This window comes from Aspergillus luchuensis, chromosome 4, assembly GCF_016861625.1.
Source record: "Aspergillus luchuensis IFO 4308 DNA, chromosome 4, nearly complete sequence".
Taxonomy (NCBI): domain Eukaryota; kingdom Fungi; phylum Ascomycota; class Eurotiomycetes; order Eurotiales; family Aspergillaceae; genus Aspergillus; species Aspergillus luchuensis.
This window is the reverse complement of record NC_054852.1, coordinates 1,887,411-1,911,101: the sequence shown is the minus strand read 5'-3', so window position 1 is coordinate 1,911,101 and position 23,691 is coordinate 1,887,411. Positions and strand designations below refer to the sequence as shown.

The 23,691-nt window shown below is 44.7% G+C and overlaps 7 protein-coding genes across 7 annotated transcripts; 4 read left to right on the top strand and 3 right to left on the bottom strand.

Moving 5' to 3' along the window:
• Positions 1–3,137: 3,137 nt before the first annotated feature.
• Positions 3,138–4,831, bottom strand: AKAW2_40688S (U2 snRNP complex subunit CUS1; the record flags this gene model as incomplete). The annotated part of the gene is made up of 2 exons (XM_041689044.1): positions 3,138–4,730; positions 4,781–4,831. 2 exons carry the CDS (start codon positions 4,829–4,831, stop codon positions 3,138–3,140), a joined length of 1,644 nt encoding a protein of 547 aa, XP_041542768.1.
• A 661-nt stretch (positions 4,832–5,492) lies between these two features.
• RSM27 (mitochondrial 37S ribosomal protein mS33) lies at positions 5,493–6,012 on the bottom strand (the record flags this gene model as incomplete). Its single annotated transcript, XM_041689043.1, has 4 exons — positions 5,493–5,521; positions 5,578–5,627; positions 5,680–5,888; positions 5,974–6,012. 4 exons carry the CDS (start codon positions 6,010–6,012, stop codon positions 5,493–5,495), a joined length of 327 nt encoding a protein of 108 aa, XP_041542767.1.
• Positions 6,013–6,164: 152 nt separating this feature from the next.
• AKAW2_40686A (ribonuclease III) lies at positions 6,165–7,292 on the top strand (the record flags this gene model as incomplete). The annotated part of the gene is made up of 1 exon (XM_041689042.1): positions 6,165–7,292. One exon carries the CDS (start codon positions 6,165–6,167, stop codon positions 7,290–7,292), a length of 1,128 nt encoding a protein of 375 aa, XP_041542766.1.
• Positions 7,293–8,664: 1,372 nt separating this feature from the next.
• Positions 8,665–9,003, top strand: AKAW2_40685A (uncharacterized protein; the record flags this gene model as incomplete). The annotated part of the gene is made up of 1 exon (XM_041689041.1): positions 8,665–9,003. One exon carries the CDS (start codon positions 8,665–8,667, stop codon positions 9,001–9,003), a length of 339 nt encoding a protein of 112 aa, XP_041542765.1.
• A 1,408-nt stretch (positions 9,004–10,411) lies between these two features.
• ERD2 (endoplasmic reticulum retention protein) lies at positions 10,412–11,241 on the top strand (the record flags this gene model as incomplete). Its single annotated transcript, XM_041689040.1, has 5 exons — positions 10,412–10,433; positions 10,495–10,553; positions 10,602–10,668; positions 10,733–10,938; positions 10,987–11,241. The coding sequence occupies 5 exons, from the start codon at positions 10,412–10,414 to the stop codon at positions 11,239–11,241; spliced, it is 609 nt and encodes a 202-aa protein (XP_041542764.1).
• A 6,423-nt stretch (positions 11,242–17,664) lies between these two features.
• Positions 17,665–17,997, top strand: AKAW2_40683A (uncharacterized protein; the record flags this gene model as incomplete). The annotated part of the gene is made up of 1 exon (XM_041689039.1): positions 17,665–17,997. One exon carries the CDS (start codon positions 17,665–17,667, stop codon positions 17,995–17,997), a length of 333 nt encoding a protein of 110 aa, XP_041542763.1.
• Positions 17,998–19,416: 1,419 nt separating this feature from the next.
• AKAW2_40682S (putative cytokinesis regulator (Byr4)) lies at positions 19,417–22,430 on the bottom strand (the record flags this gene model as incomplete). Its single annotated transcript, XM_041689038.1, has 2 exons — positions 19,417–19,997; positions 20,045–22,430. 2 exons carry the CDS (start codon positions 22,428–22,430, stop codon positions 19,417–19,419), a joined length of 2,967 nt encoding a protein of 988 aa, XP_041542762.1.
• Between the last annotated feature and the right edge of the window lie 1,261 nt (positions 22,431–23,691).

Below are 23,691 nucleotides of genomic sequence, written 5' to 3'. Positions count from 1 at the left end.
TATTATATAGTATCTATATCATGAATATTATTTAGATTTTGAATTATCTAATAGAAATAATATAAATCTTTCTATTTTAATTTTTATATTCTGATAGGATCTACTTGTCAGGGTAGAAAGCCTGTCGACTAGATAAGGAATCGGCCATTAAGCGTAATTAATTTATCTAATAATAATAAAGGTAGCCTATATCCACGAGATAAATGTATATAATAATATTTTCAAATAATTTAAATTTAATTAATATTAATTTTAATAATAGTTTATAAGGTTCTTTCTTTGAATAGTTAAATATTTTTATTAAATTCTGAATTGTTTTGGCAAATTAGATAGACAAAAGAAAATTAATAAATAGAATATCAAATCATTATTAATAATTTGATATTATGAAATTAATATATAAATCCTGAAATATAATTATTAATAATAAAATAAATTAGCTTTTCATTTTTGAGAATCTTTATAAATTTTATATTATTATTTAAAGCTACAGGTGCTGTAAGGATACAAATCCTTACAATCCTCGCGATAACTTGATCACGAGAAATTTCTATACTGATAACACTAACAGTCCCGTCGCAAGGCTTCGTTAGTCTTTAAAATGTGACCCACAGGCTACCCGCAAATACTTCATTATTCATGGATAGAGAATAGGATAGTTAGCAATAATATTTTAAGAAAAAAGATTCTATATTTTATATTCATGAACCAGATATGCTCTTCACACTATCTCATTATATTCACCCTTATAGGTGCTTTCTTATAAATTAATAATAATAATAGTGATGATAATAAACTTTTATATGTCATAAAGAAGAATAGTAATTTAATTGATAATTTCTCTTTTGGATATAGTAGTTAAAATATATAAAAAATTATAATTTTTAATAAATTGATAATGATAGCTGATAATATTTATTTTGATATAATTATTTAAATTCATAGAGACTCTAATACTGTTTTAGATATAAATGAAAACATAAATATAATAAACTTTGGTTATTATATATTAAAAATTAAAAGTATAAAGTTTATTTCAATCTTTTTTATCTTTCCCTCTGACTCTGACAAGGATTAATAAATTTTAATAAATTAAACTTTGTTATTTTTAATAAAAGCTCTTTTATTATTTTTTTTGTAAGAAATCTACTGGTATAGCCTTAAATTATTTAAATTATATATAATTATCAAATTATTATAATTTTACTTATATTTTCCGCGGTTATTCTATCATTTATGATAATAGATAATAACAGCTATTATTTTATTTTAGTTTTATATTTATAATAAATACAAAATATTTTCTTGAATAAGTTAATTTATTCTTAATAATAATTTAATAAAATATAATAAAAATATATCTCTGACTTCTGTTTTATCTAGTAAGAAAAACAATATTTTAGAATATTAAAATAAGTATAAAAAATTGATTTTCAAAGAATCAGTGGCCCAGACAGAGAGATTAATATCTCATAATCATTTAAAAAGTATAATATATTATTCTGATGACTTTACTCCTGATAGCTAGGTTATTCTATCACATTTAAGCTTTCATTAGTTATTATTAGATAGTTCTAGTAATTAGGATTAATAAATTTAATTATTAAATAATTCTCAACTAACTAGTTCTGTTATTTAAGATAATGATATTTTATTATGATTAATTAACTATATTTATTCATTTTTATATTCTCAGGTTTTATGATCATCTTTTTTTTCAGGATACTAGAGTCCTGCTTTAAGATATATAATAAATAATTATACTGACTAGTATTTGAAATATTAAATCACAAAAATTAATTTTCTGTCCAGGTTAGCTTAGCTGTATTGATACAAACATTATTAAATTATATTAAGGAGATTTCAAACTAATAATCATCTAAGAATAATTAGTTCTAAATTCAAAATTGAATTAAGACTGAATAATCTTATACAGTTATTCGTAAATAAATATAGATAATATTATTATTAAGCTCTAAATATAATTGATATATAACTACTTAAAACTTATATTATTAAATATAAAGAACAGAATTGGTTAAGTATAAGAATAAGTAGTATTTATATATATTTTATTCTTTATATATTTTTATATATATACTTTTCAAATAAATAGTCCTCGTAGTAGTCCTAGTAGTGGTTATTTATTTATATATTATATCTTGATAAGAATAATTAATTATTAATCCACATGATATATCGCTGTTTTAGGTATTACTAGCTTAATATAAGACTTTATTTAGTAAAAGTTGCCGAATATTCAAGTACTAGTTTTATCAGTGTCTTCTGTCTGGTGAGTCCGCCTCACTAGTGAGCTAACTAGCAGGGGTCCATAACAGGAGGCTGTATCAAAATATCTATATAAGTCATTATATTTTACGCTTAGACGCCTATATAAAGCATCTTTTATATTAGTTTATTTTACTCTTTTAGATAGCTTAATTTAACTTACTTTTCTGCTTTGTGTTTGTTCCATTCATTACTGCTTTCATTGCTTGCTGTAGGGCACTCCCCAAGAGTATATACAGCCAGCCGACCGCTCTACTCTAACAGGGCTAGTCAGCTAGGATAAGCTGCCTCGGGGCACATCTAACCCTTTCTACAGTAGATATATTAATTATTATTTTATTCTAACCACACTCCTAGTTTTTCTGTAGGCCCGGGAAGTCAATATAATACAATAGAAATATATATGCTATAATATTATTTGGATTATATGACTTGCTGTTATGTATCAAATGTCTGACCTGTAGAGATCCTATCTACCCGTTGGCACTGGTTGCCCTACTTCTCAACAAAACTCACATTTCTTGTCCTTCTATGCTAGAAATCCCTGGAGAAAGTATTGATACAAACAGTTTACCTAACAGCTGTTTCATCAATCGAGAAGTGACGGAAGAGTGGAAGAGGCCATCAGGTAATCATTTTGACATATGTCATTGTATAAGTTGCCGTTAGGGCCAACATAGGTGTGTATGAATTAACTAATTAGCCCACCGATCAACCAAAATGATGGTAAACGCCCCCTCAACACATGGTGACAACACATCTATCTGAAGCAGTAGCCATGGGAAAGGACCGGTAGCTGTCCAAACAGTCGTATTAGCAGGAAGAAGTATGGTTATTTATTCATCTGCCTATTTCAGCCTCTTTCGGCTCTCATGCGCAATCATATCGCTAAGATCTTCCTGAAAATCCCAGCCTGGATTGCTTTGTTTTTTCTGGGAATCGTATAACCTTTTTATATCCTCTCGATCAATGCCATCGTTCGCGTGCAATGCATCGGGATCAACAGATACGTCAACGTCTCCAGGCCTTTTGCGTTTCTTGCCACTGTCATCAGAGCCGAGCACAGGCAGAGTGTTCGAGGATGCACCAAGGTCATATGCCCTATCAGCACCGAAAAACCCCTGTACTTGCGTCTGTCTCTCTGGAATGACCTGGAAAGCGCTCCTCTGGCCCACCGACTCTTCGGTCTGAGTTCCCCGATAGTGCTTTCGTACGTCGAACTCACCAGCAATATTCTTGGGACCCGTCATCTCAGATGGAACAGCAGAAGCCAACCCACTGGGGGTTTCTAATCCACTTGGGGTCTGCACTCCTGCCTCAACGTCATCGACATCATCATCATCCGCACTCTCTGCTTCCTCCTCTTCCTCGCTTTCATCCTCTGAGATATCTGGTTCTTGCAATTCTCCCCAAAGGTCTTTTTCGACGGGTTCGCCCTGCTGCACGGATTGCTGGGGTTGTAGCACACCGAATATGTCGCCACCGTACAAAGGTCTGTTGTGCTCATCGACTGGAGGCTTTCCATAACCTCCAGGATGATATCCCCACATAGCGCCAGGGGGCGGAGGGGCATTGAGACCTGGAATCTTCAGAGCCGGGTAAGAAGGGGGCGGGCCGTATCGTTGTTGATTGATTAACCAAGGAGGAGGGGCGCCAGGTGGCATATTAAGCGCCTCTTTCAGCTCAGCACTCAACTCACCCGGCCGGAGGTGTCTAAGATTGGTCTCGTATTCTTTGCCCTCGTAATAGACTTCGCCATACCGTGTAAGCTCCGGCTTAGTCTGGAACCGGAAAAATGCCTCGTATAGTTTTTGATAATCAATGTCCAATCTTCCCATTTTCGGCTGAACTCGCTCCCTCTGTTTCTGTTTCAACGTTGCCTGCTCCTGTTTCTCCAATGCAGCATCGCGCATCTCCGAGATTCCGGTTTCCTGGATGAACTTGGGAAGAGCAAATGGTGGCTTCTCTATACCTCTCTTGGAAGACAGGTATTCCCGTTTCAGATTCCAATGCGAAGGCACGGGGACAACATTGCGTTGTGCCTTTAAATGGACAAGCAACCGAGGATCAGGGGCTGATGTATCCGTCCATTCGACTATTTCAGGCCTTCGGACCATCGCTTTCAGTTCGGCGACAGAAAGCTTGTTTAATTCCTTTCGCTTCCGTTTCGATATAGAAGATTCTTTCTCTTCCTCATCCGGTATTTCATTATCATCGTCAAAGTAGATTTCTGGTTTTGGAGGCTCCTTCAAACTCGATTTTTCATCTTCGGGTTCTTCAAATTTGTCAACGATATCCTTATACATCTGCCATAGTGGATCGGCAGAATCCGGGAACACCGTGATTTGTAGCTCTGTACTAGCAGCCTTGGAGACACTTGGCGATATGTTTTCATCGACCTGGGCCTGCGCCTGGGGTGTGTTTGAGGACGTCTCAGTCGCCTGATGCAAAAAGTGAGTAATTCTCCAATAAAGCATTGCACAGATCATACCTGTGATTTAAGAGCCTTTTTCCTAGCCCGCCTCAACTGGTTCTTGCCCATTTTCCTCGCGAAAGCTTCACCTTATATAACCCCTGTGCTTGCAATGCGCTCAGCTTAGATGCACCCCAATTTCCTGGAATAGATTGGGCCCAACTCAAGAGTTGTAGTCTTAGGAGACAGAGCAACGAGGGGTCGTGCAGGATCGTGGGTTCCGTTGTAGATGTTAGTATTAGCTTCCTGGGATCTCTGCACTATCTAGGCCACTATGATAAGAGTCCCATTTAGCGGCATTCTGGACCAGTCATGTGATCTCGTCACCACCGGCTCCCTCCATTGATTGGTCCCTTCAACTCCCGTCCGATCGACCAAGTGCTAATAGGTCGTCATGGAAATCCTATTTCTTTGCAACATACATTGTGAACTGTACCTATGACTAGCTCTTCCTTCGAAAATCTACTTGATGGTCTAACAGCAACTGCTTTTAGCTAAAATACAACACATCAGATTGTTGTCATGTTCGAATTTTCTAAATCTTATACTATACAGACCCCGAAGGTAATGAATAAACAAGGGAGAACAAACAGTGATAAAAAATACATCAAACAGGATAAGCTTAAAGGGAGCGATAAACCAACAGCTTGGTTTCAGGCCATAATGCACAGCATGGTGGACAATCCCTTGCAATTGAACTGATAGTTCAGCCTCATTTGTCACAAAAAATCTATTTCTTCTTTTTTGCTGATCGCGATTCTATGTTCACAAGTTAAACAATTGCGCGCAAACTGTTCTTGATTTTTGAACCTTACCTGCAGCCGTTCTTTTCTTTTTGGGTCGACCCTTCCCTCGTAACTTCGCACTGTCACAGGTTAATAAGCATATGCTAGAAGAAAGACTCCTAAGCAACATACATTTGAATTGCTTCCTCACGATCATCCTCAGCCTCATCGAACATTGTTAGACCTTGGCGGCTGTATGTGTCCTGCAAATCACGAAACGAGACCGTCTTTCTCGGGTACCATGCTGCCAGCGCCGGGCCACGCAGGCGCTGTCGTAGAATTTTGTTTCCCAATCGCGCTCTTTCGGGGTTGAAGTTTAGCGAGAAGATCCGACATTGGACCTAGCCGGGGTGATACGGATTAGCCTGGAAGGGGAAAAAAGCTAGACAAAGGATTATCCCAGCTAAGCTGCGCTCTGTTAAATACCTTGACCAGATCAAGCAGTCTGCTGTAAGGCGCCGCCATTGTCGACACGGCGTGTTCGGGTGGATACTGTTAGGGTAGCGATGGCGGAGTTTCTGTTCAGATACAACTACCAACCTTATCACGTGATAACCCATTGTCCATACTTTGGCATCTGAGTCTAGTTCTATGTATGAATTATGATCGTTCACGCCATGACCATCATGTGTTCGAAACGAAAATCAGTGTTTTCACTACCTTCCAATACCGAAAAAAAGAAAGCAAAGGTGAACATATACTTTCGTGTGCCCCGGCTTGCACTAACACTACCGAAGTACGATGATGACTTGCAGCTTGCGAAAGAATCAATCCCCTCCACGCACAGCCCGCAAAGCAAAGAGAATAATGTCGTGCTTCTGAGAACATTGCTTCAGGATATTATACAGAGCCAAGGCATCTCTCAAAGCCGCGGATGTCGGACCGACGCCGATATCTTGACTGCAGCTACTGAGCTCGACGCTGCATTACAGCGCGCAGGAGGTGCCATTACGTCTACTACTAAATGCTCTCAGGATGCGACACTGCCGCTAGAGACATCCGAAGCAAATATGGAGTCTTGCTTGCCCTCGTTACCTCCGATATTAGATGACGTGCTTGAGAGGGCAGTCTTCACTCACCCAGGTGTGAGCAGCAACATCGGAGCTACGTATGATCGGCTGGAGGTTCTCGGAGATGCATATATAGAACTTATCTCGACAAAGCTCATCTGGGACACATTCCAGGATATTCCTTCCGGTCGAATATCACAGATCCGAGAGAGACTTGTCAAGAATGAGACCTTGTCTGATTATGCGTCTAAGTACGGACTCGACAGCAGGGTTTCCGTACCCCCGGACTACCAAAAGCAACCCAAAAGATGGCTCAAAACCAAGGCGGACATCTTTGAGGCTTATGTAGCTGCCGTTGTCCTGTCAGATACAAGCAATGGTTATCGTGTGGCTGAGCAATGGCTAAGACAGTTGTGGTCTCCGGAGCTTGAAAAGCTTGGAAAGCCGAAGTCCTCCTTGCATGCCAAAGAAGCACTTGCGAAGAAAATCATGGGCAAGGGGATTAAACTTAATTACATCGATGAACGGCCTCCTGCTCAGCGCGGCAGGGGGTTACAGACGTATTTTATCGGAGTATATCTCACCGGTTGGGGTTGGAACCATAAGCACCTTGGCTCTGGTCAGGGTTCTAATAAAGCAATTGCAGGAAATGAGGCGGCCGAGCAGGCATTGTCAAATGAACCTCTAATCGAAAAGATCATGGAAATTAAGAAAGCACATCTAGCACAAAGATAATGTATCTCAATCAGCCTTTGTCGTTTAATCGAGCATGACTATTAAACTTGATTTAGGTATTGATTGGTAGCTTTCTTGCACTGATAGGATTCATGAATTTGCTCTAGTGGCCGGAACTTTCTTTGACCACCGGAAAGTTACAGTTTGGTTTCGAAAACTGCAATGTTCACCAACACTGAAACTTCGAAAAACTGACATTTTGGTGGATATTGAGTTCAAAGTTAAAGAGGTTATTCAGCTGCGATAGGCTCAGTAAGGCCAAGCTGGTAGACAATATCACATCATATGTAATGATCGAAGGTCCCCTGTGAAAAATCAAACACCGGGGCTTTGTCCGTGATCTCCTTACAATAAACAATGAAGACTAAAGGTCTCATGCGCTACGAAGCATAGCACCTGCCCCCGTGTCCAATGGTGAGACTTTTGGAAAGCACGTGATACTAAATACCCGTTCAACGCTGTACATTGATGGAATCCCGACTGTTCCGTACAGCATGTACCAATCTCCATTTCAAAATGAGCATAAACTGAACCGACAGCCTGAATCAAGTGTAACTACCGAGTGCGCAGGATCATACTTTTGACGATACGATAAAAGATGGATTGGGATCGCAGTAGAAGGTTGGTTCGAGCAATCCCCTCCTGTTGGTAGTGGCTAAGAAGATGACCGCGAATAGATTTGATGATCTCCGTGGCGGAGAGAGTTACCGTCCTGGTGCTCCTCGCGCTTATATACGACGCAGCAGATCCCCCCCGCGAGTTCACTCTCCTCGTCTTGTTGCAGATACATGGGTACCATCACATGGTCGGACGTATGGCCGTGTGCGTAGTCGCTCACCACCGGCTCCAAGACGTCGCCTCTCACGCAGTCCATCGTTCTACAGGGGGGAAGTTGGAATGGGCACCTTTTCAAAGCCGTGTCCATCGCCGAGGCGGTTCTCGCCCAGACGAGGTGAGGTGCGAAATCGGTCGCCTCACCAGGCCTCGTGGCGTTCAAGGTCTCCCTATGGCGAGAGCCGCCAGCGTGATATCTCATGGAATCGGAGTAACCACAAACGCCCCCGGGATATTTCACCGCGCAGTCATGACTACAGATTCTCTAGGCGAGAGCGGAATCAACCCCCTGGCGACATATATACAAAGCCTGACATTCCATTCCGTGATAGTGGCAACCGTGCACCACTTCCCCATAGATCCAGAAGCCCTTTTCATGGAGGACGCAGGGAACGCCACCTGGACATCCCATTTAACAAGAAGCGGCGATCAGTATCCCCTAAGGGCGCATCACCTATGCGTACCTCCGCATCTGGCTCACTTCCGAATTCAAGACGATCGTCTCCTTTTACCGAAAGACTCAATATGAATTCATCCAATGCCCCAAGTCGGTCGCCAACTCATCAGAACCCTCCTAGATGTCCTTCGAGGACTTCAGATCGGTCATCCACTCGAGAAGAGCGAGCCCGTTCGGTCAGTCGCAAGCCCGCACCCGAGGAACCGAGGCATAGATCGCCAGCACCTGAACGACCTATGGGCAATGGGCAGGATTCTGGAAGCGTCAGGTCCCAACAACGAGTACCTGAAGCCCCTCGATTACCGTCTGGCCAACCAGACACATACCAATCCCGCAACGTTCCAGTACAGCCGAAGGCATACAGCCATATGTTACAAGGTCAAACACCACCATCTGGCCCATCGCATGGGTCCAAAGTAATGTTGCAGAATCGTGGGTCAAATATTTCGTTGCTGTCAGCTCCAACTCGGCCACGCGGCGGTCCAAGTTTTAAGGAGTCGTCCTGGGCAGCCTCTCCAGTCCGCCGTGGGCCTGCGTCTACCGGACTCCACGGTTCCCCACCGACTGGTCCGCGCAGTAGTATTATGTCAACAGGTCCCGGCGTCGAGCTGCCCCGCTCCCATCCCAGCAGACAAGGTAGCTTTACTGGGCCTTCCTACCCCCCTCGTTTCCCGAGACATCTTAGTCACCTTGCCGGCCTTCGCCAAATTATACCCGAAGGCAAAATCATCCCAACCGCACTTGATATTGCCCTGGAAAAGCGCCTGTCTCAACTGGAAGCAGACAAAGACAGACTTTTTGAACAAATTGCGGACAGTCAGAAGCTGAGGCGAGCTGGGATTCGAGATTGGGATAGGCTTGACAGGGAAAGTTCTATTTGTGCATTAAAGAGTGAACTGGCAGAAGGACATTTACAGCGAATAGCTGATGGTGAAGGCGTCCATGCTGGTGCGATGTTCTGACATTAGGTCGCACATTATCATTGACATACCAGCCATTGCAGTCTCAAATAGAAGAACAAGTAGAAAACATATAATTACGTCCGCTTTCGCGCACATCTCGTGATTCGCAGTATCTTATTCTATCAAAGATCCTCACCTCATAGGACAATTTACAAATATGAAGCTTTCTGACAGCGGAGCATATTTTACAAGAAGGGCACCAATGAGTAATGGTTGCTTCATATGTGCATTTTCTACTATATATCCAAAAGCGTAATGGTTTTCTTTCTCTCTCTTGTCTTTTTCTCTGTCTTTTTCTCTTTCTTTTCTTTTCTTTTCTTTTTTTTTTTTCCTTTTTTCCTTTTTTCCTTTTTCTCTTTTTTTTCTCTTTTCCTTTCTTTCATTTTTTCTTTCTTTCTTTCTTTCTTTTTTATGGAATCCCTTTTTGGTCCTTTTCGGCCCTCCCCAAGTATAGGTAAAGGTAGTGCGAACTCTGTCTTACCTGATATAGTTAGAATTGATTCACATGGGGCAGGTGTTCGGTGAGCTGAGACAGATCAAGATCAAAGTAGTTAGCTGCTGCTGCAGGTAGCCAGGTACCGTGGACCCTGCCCGCTGTCCCTGTTGGTGGCTGGCTATATTTGTATTACGGCATCACACATGATGTGGGGCGCTCCCTGTGGCGCATACACTTGAGGCTTCGTGTCAACATCTAAGCATACTTCAGTACTGCTAGCAGAACAATTGCATATAACATAGGAGGTCTAGCTTCGTCATAAGCACTCCCATGGCCAATTTTTATTGATACCCCTCTATTGGACTGAACAAGCATTGATAATCTGCATTACGTACCTGAGGTTTAAGGTGATTTGACTTAATTCGCCATCATGAATATCTTCAGGTTATTAGGTGAGTCTTGTCCGTTCGCTCTCAGTGGAATTGACGCGCCTTGCTAATCAATGCAATCAAGCCGACTTTTCTCACCTCGCGTCCATATTCATACTATTACAGAAGATGAAGTCTTCAAGTGTATGTTGTCATCACAATTGTTTCTTAGCCTTTTCTGACTGGATATAGAGTTGTTCAGGACTTTCATTTAAGTCCCAGGCGCTATATTTGATGGTTTTTGTAACGCGTTATCTTGGTAAGCTTCGGAGCCTCAGCACTCGATTATATAGGCGTAACTCTCTGACGGACTTCTGTTACAGATTTGTTCTGGGCTTTCACGGACTCCTTTTACAACACGACTTTCAAAATCTTGTTCATCGGCTCGTCGGCTTACATCATTTACCTCATGCTCAACGACTACAAGCCAACGCATGACCCCAATACTGATACCTTCAAAGTGCAGTATCTCCTAGGGTTTAGTGCTCTATTGGCTCTCCTTTTCCCGCATGATTATAGCGTCTCAGAGGTATATACCTGGAAGGATTTAATGTCACACTTCATCTGACCTTACTAGATTCTCTGGACGTTCTCTATATGGCTCGAGTCCGTGGCTATCTTGCCCCAACTTTTCATGCTTCAGCGCACTGGGGAGGCAGACACCATAACGACCCATTATCTTTTCGCTTTGGGATTGTATCGCGCCCTTTACATCCCTAATTGGATCTATCGCTATTTTGCAGAGAGTCACTTCCAACCCATCCCTGTCGTAGCCGGTATCGTCCAGACACTATTATATTCGGATTTCTTTTATATCTACTACACCAAGTGAGCGCGAATAAGCTTCCTCTATGAGTTCCCGGGGCGAGGCTAACTGTCATACAGGGTTATGAAGGGCAAGAAGTTCTCATTGCCTGTTTAAGTTCGGCGTACAAGGTAACTGGTTTCGTCATAAACGGTATTGCGAGTTTCGAGGAGGATGGTCAACCGTGCAATTCCGCGGAAAGTTGGAGGGAAATTTATGTCTAGCTACCAATGAATGTTAACTGTTGTCCAGCGACAGGCACCTTTATAAAGTAGCTAATAATCACGCAACCAATCTTGGTCGGTATGCGCTATAGGATTACCCGACCCCTGCGAAGAGGACAAGTCATCTAGCATTTTAATAATCATAGTCGGGAGGACAATTTAGCCAAAACAATGCATTTTCCATACTTTCACACAAAACCATGGTGACACCGATGTTGAGTGAATGTAGCGATGGCAAGTCTCCAGCATCAGATACCTATAGTGCGCGTCTCAGATCCAACTAGAATGTTCATTGGGAAGTGAAAAATTGATGGACAGTACTATGAAGACTAAAGAATTCGTATTAATGATTGTGTAGGTGGCGATCAGAAGACAGTCGAGAAGTGCTATACCACCATCCCATATGAAGTTCTCAGTGGCATGGCTTTGCCCACTTGTTCATACAACAGATACTATTGTGATTTACCACCCTCTAGTAGTCCCTATGGCTGGATGGCCCGTGCGTGGAAGGATAGCCCGCATTGTAGCTAACTTGGGATGACGATACTGGCATATCTCCATGAAACGAATCTAGGGTGCCTGGGAGTGTACCTGGCAGATGACCCATCATTCCCCCATTGAAGGATCGTACATGGCCTGCACTGATGGCCTGCCTTTCCTGTAGAGATCGTTGGCTGTCTAGCCAAGTGCCATGGCTGCTAAGTTGGGTAAAGTAGTCCGACTGCGGTCTCTCCAGGACAAGCTGTCCGTTCAAAGTCGAATCACGTCTTGACATAGGCGGTGATGGTAGCTTTGGTGAACGGGATAGTACCTCTAGGCGAGGTGAGCTTCTCCTTGAACTAGGAGGTGTCAAGCGCGCACCTCCTCGACGCACTTGGCAGGTTGGACATATCTTGACAAAGCGTGAAATAAGCTCCTTTGGAACCCTGGACTAATGATTAACTTGGGACTTGCTGAGGATGAGTAGAGAGAATGAGCAAGAAGAGAGAATGCAGGGGGAAGAAAAGATCTCAAAAATGTGTGTGATAGGAGTAAAGAGGAAAAGATGCGGTTTCTCTAATCTCACCAGGATCGAGAATTGAGTTGGGGATGCGAGCTTACCATGAATAGATTTGTCTAACTCGAGCCGATGTTTTGTCTCTGCCTCCGTGTTGGCATTGTTGATGTGCTCTAGTGAGTATTTTGAAAAGTTTCTCTCGAATAGCCACTGGTTTTCCCTCATGGCAAATCATTTTCGTGCACTTTAGGATCACACTCAAGGTTAGCACCCAAGTCCTAAATAGTTTGGATTGTAGACGAACATCTGATGTGCCGGTGCCGACTGTTTGGAGCTTGAACATTTTCTTTACCCAGAATCTAGATTGACATAAACTTTAGCCTCAAGTGTAGTGAGCCTATATCGCTTGCAATGGGGCGAATTACCGGAATTGGGCTGATTCCACAGCCGTGTCTTTGGGGTCCATCAGTACGGTTTTGATGTTCCGTGCCCTTTTGGCGTGGATCAAAGCCTTATCCTGCTTTTTGACGGAAAGGTCGTCGACATAACTGTCCAGTATTTGAGCATGCATATAACGTGAGTCCAAAGTGAACGGGGTTCATCCTACCTTTTCATCAACTGATCAAACTCCCTTACATTAGGAAAGCCGTCCAGTGGAGGGATGACTGGCTCTGATAGCATAGAACTCTCATTCTGCGAATCCTGGCTTTCAATATCTGCTTCACTGAATGCATCACGAAGTGGGAGAAACCCTGGTGACTGGAGGTAACGTGACTGAGGCATATACTGGATATGATGCTGAAGAGGTACATGATCTGGAGTTGGCGGGACCGAATGGCCCGGTGACTGATGAGGTGACAGATGGTGGGTGCTGGATGTGATGCCAGAATGACTATAGGGTGAACCAAAATGTGACGCATAAGTATTGAATGGTTGCTGCTGGAAAGGATACGATCCTGTATCATTTACCCCAAAGTCGTGACTGTCCCCGTGACTGTATGGAACAGGTAAGGCAAGCTGGTGGTTCACGATGTAGCTATCAGAGCCATCGTGATTGTTGCGCCTTGGGTAACCACTCATGCTGAACAGGTCTGCCAAAAGCCCAGAGAGACGCTTATAATTCCTTTAGACGGGAAAAAAGAAGAAAATTTTGGATTGCAGTTACACTCGGAGAAGGACCGTATGACTGGGCTCCTAATGGAGTCGTCTTGGGAAGTGAAGCAGTCTTTCTGCGTTCGCTACCCTTGCAATCGTATCGGGCCCAACGTGAGAGACCAGATAAAGGAAGCTTGTTGCTCCGAATTAGGGTTAAGGGACCAGGGAGGATTAATCAGGACAGAGAGGGAAGTTGCTCGGGAAGTTCGATAGCCTGGCAGACTACTGTGACCTGACAATTGTAGGAAAGTAGGGCCAAATATGTCAAGCAAAAGTGGGTACAAAGTGGCAGTTAAAAGGTGAAGCAGACAGAGCTGTGACCAGACCCTCCAGGAAGCCTCAGTACGGCCCGTATAGGATGCGCTGGTACGATATGCACAAGACCAAGGCATAATATTTGACAGGGGTGCAAGGTTAACCATTCTGCAATCTTGCCGCAACTAAGAACGACCAAATAATCCTTGAACTTTGTAAATTGCTTCTTTCTCCAGGCATGTGTACTCTGCATATGCACAGAGGGCGGCCAGGATAGAGGAAGCGAGCTGCAGAACGAAATATAAATGTAAGGGAGCATGGGAGAAAACGGTAATGGGGTATTTTGGATACATCCACGAGAACAGCCCCACTGCAAGATCATGGTAGGAGCAGATTCGATAAGAGGGAATGAGAAGGAAAGCAGTGGCTAACAGCTGTGGAACCGACAGGGATCAGGCATCATAACGCAAAGGTGAGGGGTATGAAAAGAGGAAAAGAAATTTGGAAAAAGAGATTTTCGAAAAAAAAAACAAAAAAGACGGAAAATGTGAGACACAAAGCGATTAAAGAAAAAGAAAAGGAACGCTGGAATATCAGTTGGGTAAATGACAGTACTTATTCACGAATTGCATCTAGGGAACAGAAGAGAGAAGATGATGCATATCTATTGATGTCCAAAATTACTGAGAGGCATAGCCAGGTTGCCGAGAATGAAAAATATATGAGTAAATTGATGACTGAAATGAAAAGAAACAGAAACAGAATAAGAGTGAGTGAAAATAATTCAAGTAATAAGGATAGCTACAAACCGGCATGTACCAGCAACGAGAGATCGGTTGCCTCTCTTTGAGTATACCGTTCGGCAGACTGAACAGGCTTGTATCTGCGTCAGACAAGGCGTCGGTTTGATGTCAGCATAAGATCAGCAGAAGTAGAGCTCCAGAGTTCGAACAGGGATATCTTGCCCGTAGCTGGAGACCTTAATCTAAGTGAAAAACAATGTGCCCCCCGTTAGTGCTGCTTCTTCCATACGCGATCCTGGCCTCAAATGATGAGCTACCGTATGATGGAGACAGATGCTTTACAGTTGCTAGCCATATCACAGCCAATGGAGCAGTTGGAACAACTCCTGCAGTACGGAACCACATGTAGGACGAAAATGGATGTACTGATGCTGCATCTAGTTTATGGAGGCAAGGAATTGAATGTATCTCAGTAATCGACACCTGGTTTCATGTGCAAATATAACTGATGCATTGCCGAACCATCATGATAGAAGACGTCACCGATGTCCAAAGTAGACATGGCTATAGAGGTAGGTAGAGAACATCGCAGAGTGGCTGTGCTGGTCCTTCTCAGTGTTAGGCCGCAAATCACTTGTCTAGGCTAATTGGCTGCCTTCCAGATACCTCTCTGAATTGTCGCGGATAATGAGGACAACGTCATCACTAACATCGTCGCCGCTGGCGCCGCCAGCATCGTCGCCATCATCGGCACTCGATTGGGTGACACTTGGCAATTCTTGAAACCATTCTGCTGTTTCTTTCGTCCTGCGAAGCCTCCTTCTTTTCTTTTTCTTGTCGAGTAACCGCCAGATACGAGGGTAGGTAGATACCTGGGTAAGTGCCTACCCCCTTGTAGGCGTGTTAATGTATGTATGAGCTGGCGACTAACTGCTTAACACCGAAACTCCTTTTGAAACATGATACGCCGAATGGGCGATGCCCAGATTTCGGGCGCTTATAAGTAAAACAATGTAGGTATGCAGGAGCCTGACTAACTGGAGAACAGAACCTCTTTACATAATTCGTACACAGGGTGTTTCTAAGAAACTGATTGCCAGAAGCTGAACAATAGCAAATGCAGGCAAGAGGGAAAAAAGCGGGACTGGAAGAAATAACAAACTAGCACCCAAGTACCAAAGAAGAGGCGAATGTGTTTGGGGCTTGCAATAACCACGATTGTCGTTCAAACTTCATGTCACCGGTAGCCAATGGGTGTATAACTGGTGACCGTGGCTAGGTCCAACCTGGGACACATACCTAACTACTTTTGGAAACTTGTGGACAAACCAAATTGAACTGATGTAGGTCGCCTTCCTGCAAATACTATCTCAGTAGGGACTATCTTAGCGGGGAGGTAAAAGTACAGAAAAATACATGAAAAAGGAAAAAGGGGAGGGATGATTAACAGAAAACCGTTGGAGGCAGGTGAATAGGCAGGTATCAGCGCTGTCTAACACACAGAAGTGTGTACTGTGATCACAATGCCGTTCCTGAAGAGAGAAGCCCGATCAGAAGAAGTCGGTGCATGGCGTCAATCAAACATGTCTACTACTAGTAGTCACATGAGCAGGATCGTTAAATCCACCCATTAACCCTATTCAGGTGTGCTGCAAGCCAACCCAAACATGATGCTGAATTCATCAGAAGCATAGAGCAAGCACTACTAGGCAGAGATCCGATTTCTCCCTAGACACAGATACATACTTTCTCTAATAAATACCAGCCCGGCTTGACTCGGCATCACCATGCGAAAGGAGGGCTTGATAAAATCGAGTACTGAGGACGGAACCAGGAGTAGATTTGTTATCGCCGCAAGGTCAATACCCCCTGAAGGTAAGTAAGGATAGGTGAGAACTGTCCTTTACACTACACCATGTACCTCGTATTATGTACGCGTCTCGTCTATCTACCCCCAATGCAAGTACCCGGACTTAGCAGCATGAAATTCCGTCTTCACTCAGTTTGAAATTCGATACTTTGTGTGACCCTTTCGGGTGTCGACATTGTATATGATATTCTGCTCTTTTGGTTGAGAACCCTAGACTAGTGAGGGTTGCATTGCTTCCCCCCTTCTCCTCATGAAATGGATGCTTAACCTTTGCGAGCGTTCCACCCGTCTGCTAACCATGTCCAGCACCAATGACCATTGTGCAGGGAGCAGACCCGCTTCAGTCATTGCTCCTTGTCTCTACCCAGTATTTAACCAAATGCCTACTCAAATCGGGGTTACTCGTTGTCTTACAATGGCGCAAACAAGCAGGGATATACCCTGAAGCCTGTACCCATGAAGCTTACATACAGCCTGTAGACGCCGCCACTGAACTTATAACTGCCTTAGCCCCATGTACATACAGTAAGAGGTCAGAATACGCTAGTTCGAGAGAGTTAGTAGCTGACTGCTTCCAGATTTGAATATATGTACGCTTACTACTACTGGGTAATCCCGGCTTTCTGGGGTATTAAACGGCATGCGAAGGCTATATATGGTGTTAGGCACGGGCCCAGTACATGGGACTGTATGTTAAGTCAGGCTAATAGATAATACTTTGGCTTGGAGAGGTCTTATTCACATAGCGGTACTTAGATGCTGCTATCAATTCTTTTTCCGTATTCCACTTTCCTGATCTTCTGCGTAGCAACTTCCTGAATAGGCAGTACCTTTTGAGAATTTGTTCTTATATGTATGTTGTGATTTATATGATGTTATTGATCCATACACAGAGACTAAAGATCATCCACGTTCTATAATTACTGACCTGAAAGTGAGAATATCGCCACTAGTCATCACCATGATCATTGCTGTGGTTCAAGTGACCATCTTTCTTGCTAAAAAACCACATTAGCCTTGTTTCGCTTCTTTAGCCCGCTTTCCACTTAAGTGAACAGTCTTTTATTATCTGCTTCGCCTTGTATCTATGAAAGTGAACAAGCTCCCTTCACTCTGCCTTCCGTACCCTAATGGCAGTTTGGAGTCTCTCATGCTGACTCAAAGTACCTGAATCGTCAGCAAAAGAGCATCCCCTTCACGAATAATATGCGTCTTGGCTTCTACGGTGCGTTGGTATACATGGCTCAGAGCCTGCAAGTCATCTCACTGTCTCAGGAGAGGACCAAAAGCTGCACAGTCGAAGAGAGAGGGCTGGAAATTTACCCTTGCAAAATCTCCAACGATCCGTTGATATTCCGAACTGGGAAGATTGACGACGCAATTATGAGCATTAGGATGGGTATTCTGGCATATTCACTCTCCTGTGAAAAGACTTTTGCTGAGGGACGGCACACCAGTTTCAGGCTGGACAGTGGCGTATTGGGCTCAGACTACGATACCTTATCTATATTTAGTTGCCTCCATAGATTTACTAAGTAGAGCAGCATTGAGAACCTGATCGTTCTTTTGTTTGCCTGGGTTGCGAAAAGTCGATACTGATTGCTGTTCATGTGGACGACACGGGACCTAGAAACTAAGACCATATCCTCCAAGTTACAGAAGTTGATGAGGCAGAATTCTTGCTAAGTACGACATCTTTCTATGCCGGGTCTTATCCACGTAGATCGATGCGTCGCTGGCTAGGCTGATGGATGATCATCTGGGTCTCTTACCATCTATGCAGGGGTGTGCGCTGCTGGATGCACGGTATGTCTGCTCACTGCCTGCAAAGGGTCAGTAACGCTGGGAAGCAGTAACCGACCCCACCAATAAAGCAGTAGCTGTTTTCGGACAAATTCTGAAAACTCGACTCTCATGATCTTGCAGGTTATGTTATTGCTGGCTTAGGGCAAGCGCTACTTACTACATACGAACAATCCGGAACTCCCGGGGATGCGGGGGGTTGGGGCCGAAGAGCCTTTGCATCATGACTGGGATGTCAAGGCCTATCGGAAAGGGAAGCTTATGATATAGTAAGAGTTGTAGATTAGTTTCCGACGCGAGGGGGAAATCCTGCCAGGTAGTAGCTGTGATCGCAACTGGTACGTCTTCGTCGAGCCTGGATTCTAGGGCTGTGCTACAAATACTGGCTAGGAGCTTCGGACAAGTTTGCAGCTATGAGGGTTTGAGTTAAAGATCTTTGCTCGATTCATAACATGGAAAATGGAGTAGTGCAGAAGAGTTAGGTTCCGTGAACATGCATAATGAATTGCTCCAAGAATCTCTGTCTGCCTCACTTTGGCCCAGCCCTAACACGCCAAGCAGGAAGACCTAGCCCACGTAGGTATTGTAAAGTATTTATTAACAGCCATGCTGACCACAGCCACAATTACGAAACCCGCAAATATGTCCCTCAGTGGATGTGGCAAGGCGTATGATACTACTAACCTCGACAATCCAGTTCTTATAGAATGGCGAGGCGCTACCATGATCAAGGAGTCTAGACTTTATGTGTTTGTTCTACAAGATCCTAGGACCAAGCACCCCGGGCAGTAGCTGACTGCTTTCGAATTAAGGATTCATTCCTGGATTCCTCCTATCATTTACAGTTGGATTCACATAAAAATGATCAGTTATTATACATCCCTGAAAAAGTCATCTGTCCATCAATGGCGTGGTAATAAGTTACATATAACAACCGGTTCATAAGAAGCAAAGCAAATCGCACCTCTTTAAGTCATAGTCTCGTAGAATAATCATGAGTCTTCCCATTTCATCACCATTTGCCATCATCGAAAGCTGGCAGCAGGGTTGGGTTGCATAGGCCAATAGGAGCTGCTTCAATGCAACAGCAGCGGCCTTTCACCACTTCATAGTGCCCTGCCCCCCCTGTTCTTGGAAACGCCACTTGCGACCGAGTCATGTGCGGTCAAGGTGCTGTGTGCTGAGCGTGCTATTATTGAATCTCACCAGATCCCGAATAGCCCATCTCCAACCGTCCCCGAACCTCCCACGATCATGAGTGGTCCATTTATCGACCTTGCGCCTCCACTTCTCTTCTTCCGCACGCTGCCGCCTGATAAACTCCGGGCCCACGTCAAACTCTTCCGTTATGGGCCATTCGTCCGATGAATCTTCGTAGCTGCGGTCATCAATACTGGCCGCGAGACCGAATTCATCATAGGCGCCCGAAATTCGTCCCCCCGCGGTATTGGACGGCTCTTTTAGGTCGTCTAGACCTGCAAAGACATCGTCTTCGTCTTGAATAGCAACCAGCCCATCCTTCCCCGGCTGTAATGGCGCCAATTTGAGCCAGCACATACGTTGTGGATCAAACACCATTCCGCCGACGACCTGCACATTCTTCATCGCGCCTATATTCGTGATTAGAGCAGGGGTCGGCTTTGGTGACTTGGGGGACATAGTGTCAAAATCCTGGACTATGTTTTCATTTCCTTCCCAGCAAAAGGAACTAGGATTATAACGCATGCCATTAAGAGCTAAGGATGTCAGCACTTTTCCCATCATGTACTGGAGCTGAACTTACATTTGGGCTCTTGCACACCCGTACCCATGGGTTTGATTAGTTGTGGTTTGGAGACAGGCACTGGCGCAGCTTTGCTTTTCCTGCTCCGGATAGTTGCTGAGTTCGAAGGCACCCGCGACACATTCGCAGGCTTCCAATTCATCCCAAGAGGAGCAAGCTGGTGATTGTCGCGGTTCTTTGGCGTGTTCGTTAACGATGCAATGCGCTGTTCTCTTGCGTTCCTCGAAGCGTTCGTGTCCCGTGCGAATCTTGGTGTGACACTGTTTAGCCTGATTGTGGCGCTTGGTGTGGCTTGTTCGATTGTGGCATCTGCCTTTGCTATATTAGACTGGCCGTGGTTTAATTTACTTCTAAGTGTCCTCGGAACACCTCGCCCCGAAGGATGCTTCACGAATTTTCTCTCTGCTGAAGAAGATGTGGGCAGATCGTCAAATAGTGCCAATTCAGAACCATCACCAAAATTACGCCTTCGAGTAGGTCGCGTAAGTGTTCTTTTGCTTGCAGCGACCAATGTCTCTGGACTAGACTCATTGAGAGTCTTACCCATAGTTTCATGGCGGGTAGATCGCGGCAGTCGGGTTCCATGTCCTTGGGGATTTGATGCATCATTGGGACTATCTGAACTGGACCGACGATTGTATCGAGAACTTTTGACACTGGCATGATGCGACTGCTTATCTGAGGCACCGGCAGGAAGAAATGGTGCCTGAGGTTTACGAGCGAAAGTCTTCGTATCACTTCCTATCCGGTCAACAGGAGTTTTCGGTCGGGTGGCGTAGTATTTAGGCACGTCCGAACCATCTTGTAGTGTAGGCAGACTTTGAATATTTGAGATAGTCTGATGTGGATTTCGTAATGTTGGCATTGAGCGCTTGGTCCTCAGTAGTTGCCTACCCGAGGCTATACGTTCACTAGCAAAGCTATCATTCGATAGACCAGCGCCCATGAGCCGTCGACTAGGGGTTGACGGTGTTTGAGATGTGGAAGACCCAGGAAGGCTGGAGACGGAAGACTGTGACGAATGACCCCCAGCCCGGCGTTGTGATGACCGAAATCTCGACAGAGGAGCACCGCTCTCCGACACAGTCTCGAGATGGGTTGAATGAGGACGGTCGTGTCCTGAAAGGCGAGGAATTCGAGTCTTTGGGGAAACCGCCGTGTTCGTGAACGTGATTGTAGTTGTTGAGTGCCGCGCAGGACTTTTGGGAATTTCCGTTTTGCACTTGACGTTGGGGTTTATCGACAGCCTGCGAGGATTGAATACTTCTCCATTGTTGACTTCAAGGCCCGAGAAGAAGTCGTCAGTAAGGACTGGCGTCTGATTAACTGGACGCCGTTCCAACCGTACGTCATCACTGGGCGATTCTTTCCGCTTCCTTAAGGACGCTTCAAAATCAAGCGGGCCTTCTGGGATGACGAGGCCATCAAGACCTTCATCTTCACTCTCAACCGTGAGACAGCTGGATGAACTTGGGCTGACAACGGAAACCGAAGAGCTTGGAATTGATGGCTGATCCCTTGCGGTACCCCCGAACCGGACTCCAATACTGCCTTCTGACCAATCTACGTCGATATCATCAGGAGTAGGACCGGCGGTTTCCACGGCTGTCTTTCTAGGGGAGAGCCGGAGCAAGATGTCATCCGCCGGTAACTCGAAATCATCTTCGAGATTGTCGGTGGAATCCTGGCCTCTCTCAGGAGTCGGACTGTCGATACGCGTTGCTCTGTCTGGTGAACGAGGCTTGGCAACCCTAATCGTAGGAACGTCTTGAGTGTCAACGAGCCCGCCCTCTTGCGGTGAAATAGAGGTGATAGCAAGAGCTGACTGAAGGCGTGTCGAGGCCTCGCTATCCCAAAAACACGGGGCGGAGGTTTTGGTCGGACTTGGGGCAGCGGAATTGATTTGCCGAAGAGACTCAGGAAAACACATATTTAGCGAACGCTTTAACTCAAGGGTGCCGTCGGGACCTGGAAGTTCGACGTCATCTGACCAGTCGTCGACTATATCCTTCTTCTGCTTTCTGTGTCCGAGGCGCTTGATGGTGCCTCCAATGAGGGCCGATCGAGGGACGTTCATAGGCAAAGGGATCCCGGCGTTTTTGGCAGAAGCGATAGCTTCTTCGGTGATGATTTCGTCATTGTCCAACAGCTGAACCTGCCAATCCTCGTCCCCTCCTGCGTTGGAATCAATATCGGAACGTCCCGAGCGACGCGATGAAATCGAATCTCGGTGGCCCGACCGGCGCACTGACGAAGTCGTCACAGATGTAGCTGTTGATGCGGCTCGTAGCTGGATATCCTCGTAGCATTGTAGATCATCGTCATCGTCCCAACACTCGATCGTTTCTTCCTCACTGTGGCGGACCTCGAGAGTGAAGGGAGCCATGTTCTCGCACTAAACTGATGTATGCTCATATAGGAGATCAAAGATCCTCGGGGCTCTAAGTAGCAGATGGAAAGCACACGAGCGCTGAGATTCGGCTGCCAAGGGAAAGCAAAGTCATTCCGTGCTTGGTGAGACAGGTCAGATTGAATATGCGTCAATTACTCGGATCGGATAGGCGACGTATGATCGTGCATTGGCAATTAAACAAGAGCGATAGCGTTAGAAGGCGTGAGGGGGAAGCCTGACGGTGTTCCAAAAAGGGGAAACTCGACTAAAGCCGCTATCTATGTGAGTGGCAGGTTGCCCTATACTGAGGCCAAGCAGGTAGGGTCGCATGTAAGTCTCAAAATCAACAGAAACCAAACAGAATGATCAAGGTGAGGCCAGAATGTGTGCTCCGATATTCGCTCGAGAGTTGGCGCGTGGTGTCAGAAGGGAAGGGAACAGAAGTGAGGAACGCAACCTGGGAAATACGGACAAGGGAAAAGCCTGGGATGGATGTAACGCCGAAACCAGAGCGCGACGGCACCAAATGGTGATCATCGACGAATAATCACGGAGCCAGCTATCAAGCCTCGTTTGTATGACAACAATGATGAAGCTGAGGCCATGGGAACGAAAGTACGGCAAGAAAAAAAGGGCGGAGGGGCTTGGCTGAGACCGACGGCAATGTCGACGAGAACTACTAACTACTACATACATTCATTCATCTTGGATCAAATACGGCTTGGGTTTCACCGTTTTCTTCCCCTTCTATTGGGTAATGCTACGTCGCCTTGGTTGGCCGCGTAAATGGGTAATAAGGTGCTATACCCACCCAGCATTCGCTAGTCCCTTTATTAGCACTGCATAGGTCATAGCTAGACTCTTGCTAGTTGACTGTCTGTTGCTGGGATACTCACACTGATGATCCACACAGTCGGCCGATCGCAGCTATTGAACGGAGTTCCAGTACCGCAGTTTCACCGAGCACTACTTGGTACTGCTTCACACCACTGCAGGTACCAGGTCTAGCTCAGGATCAAGTCATCTGTCGTCGCAATATTGAATGGTAGTTTTACCACTTTGCTGAAGTTACACAATAAAATACAAGTTCCATACATGGGTGCTTGCGGCTACCAAAGTCTATAGTTACAGCTTGTCCAGGCAACACTCCTTCCTCTCCTAGGCAGCCTAGACAGATCCCAATTTCGTCTTCATATAAAATAGGATGCAATACTTTTCATACTGCATCAAGTCCTGGTAGTCAAAGTCACAGCAA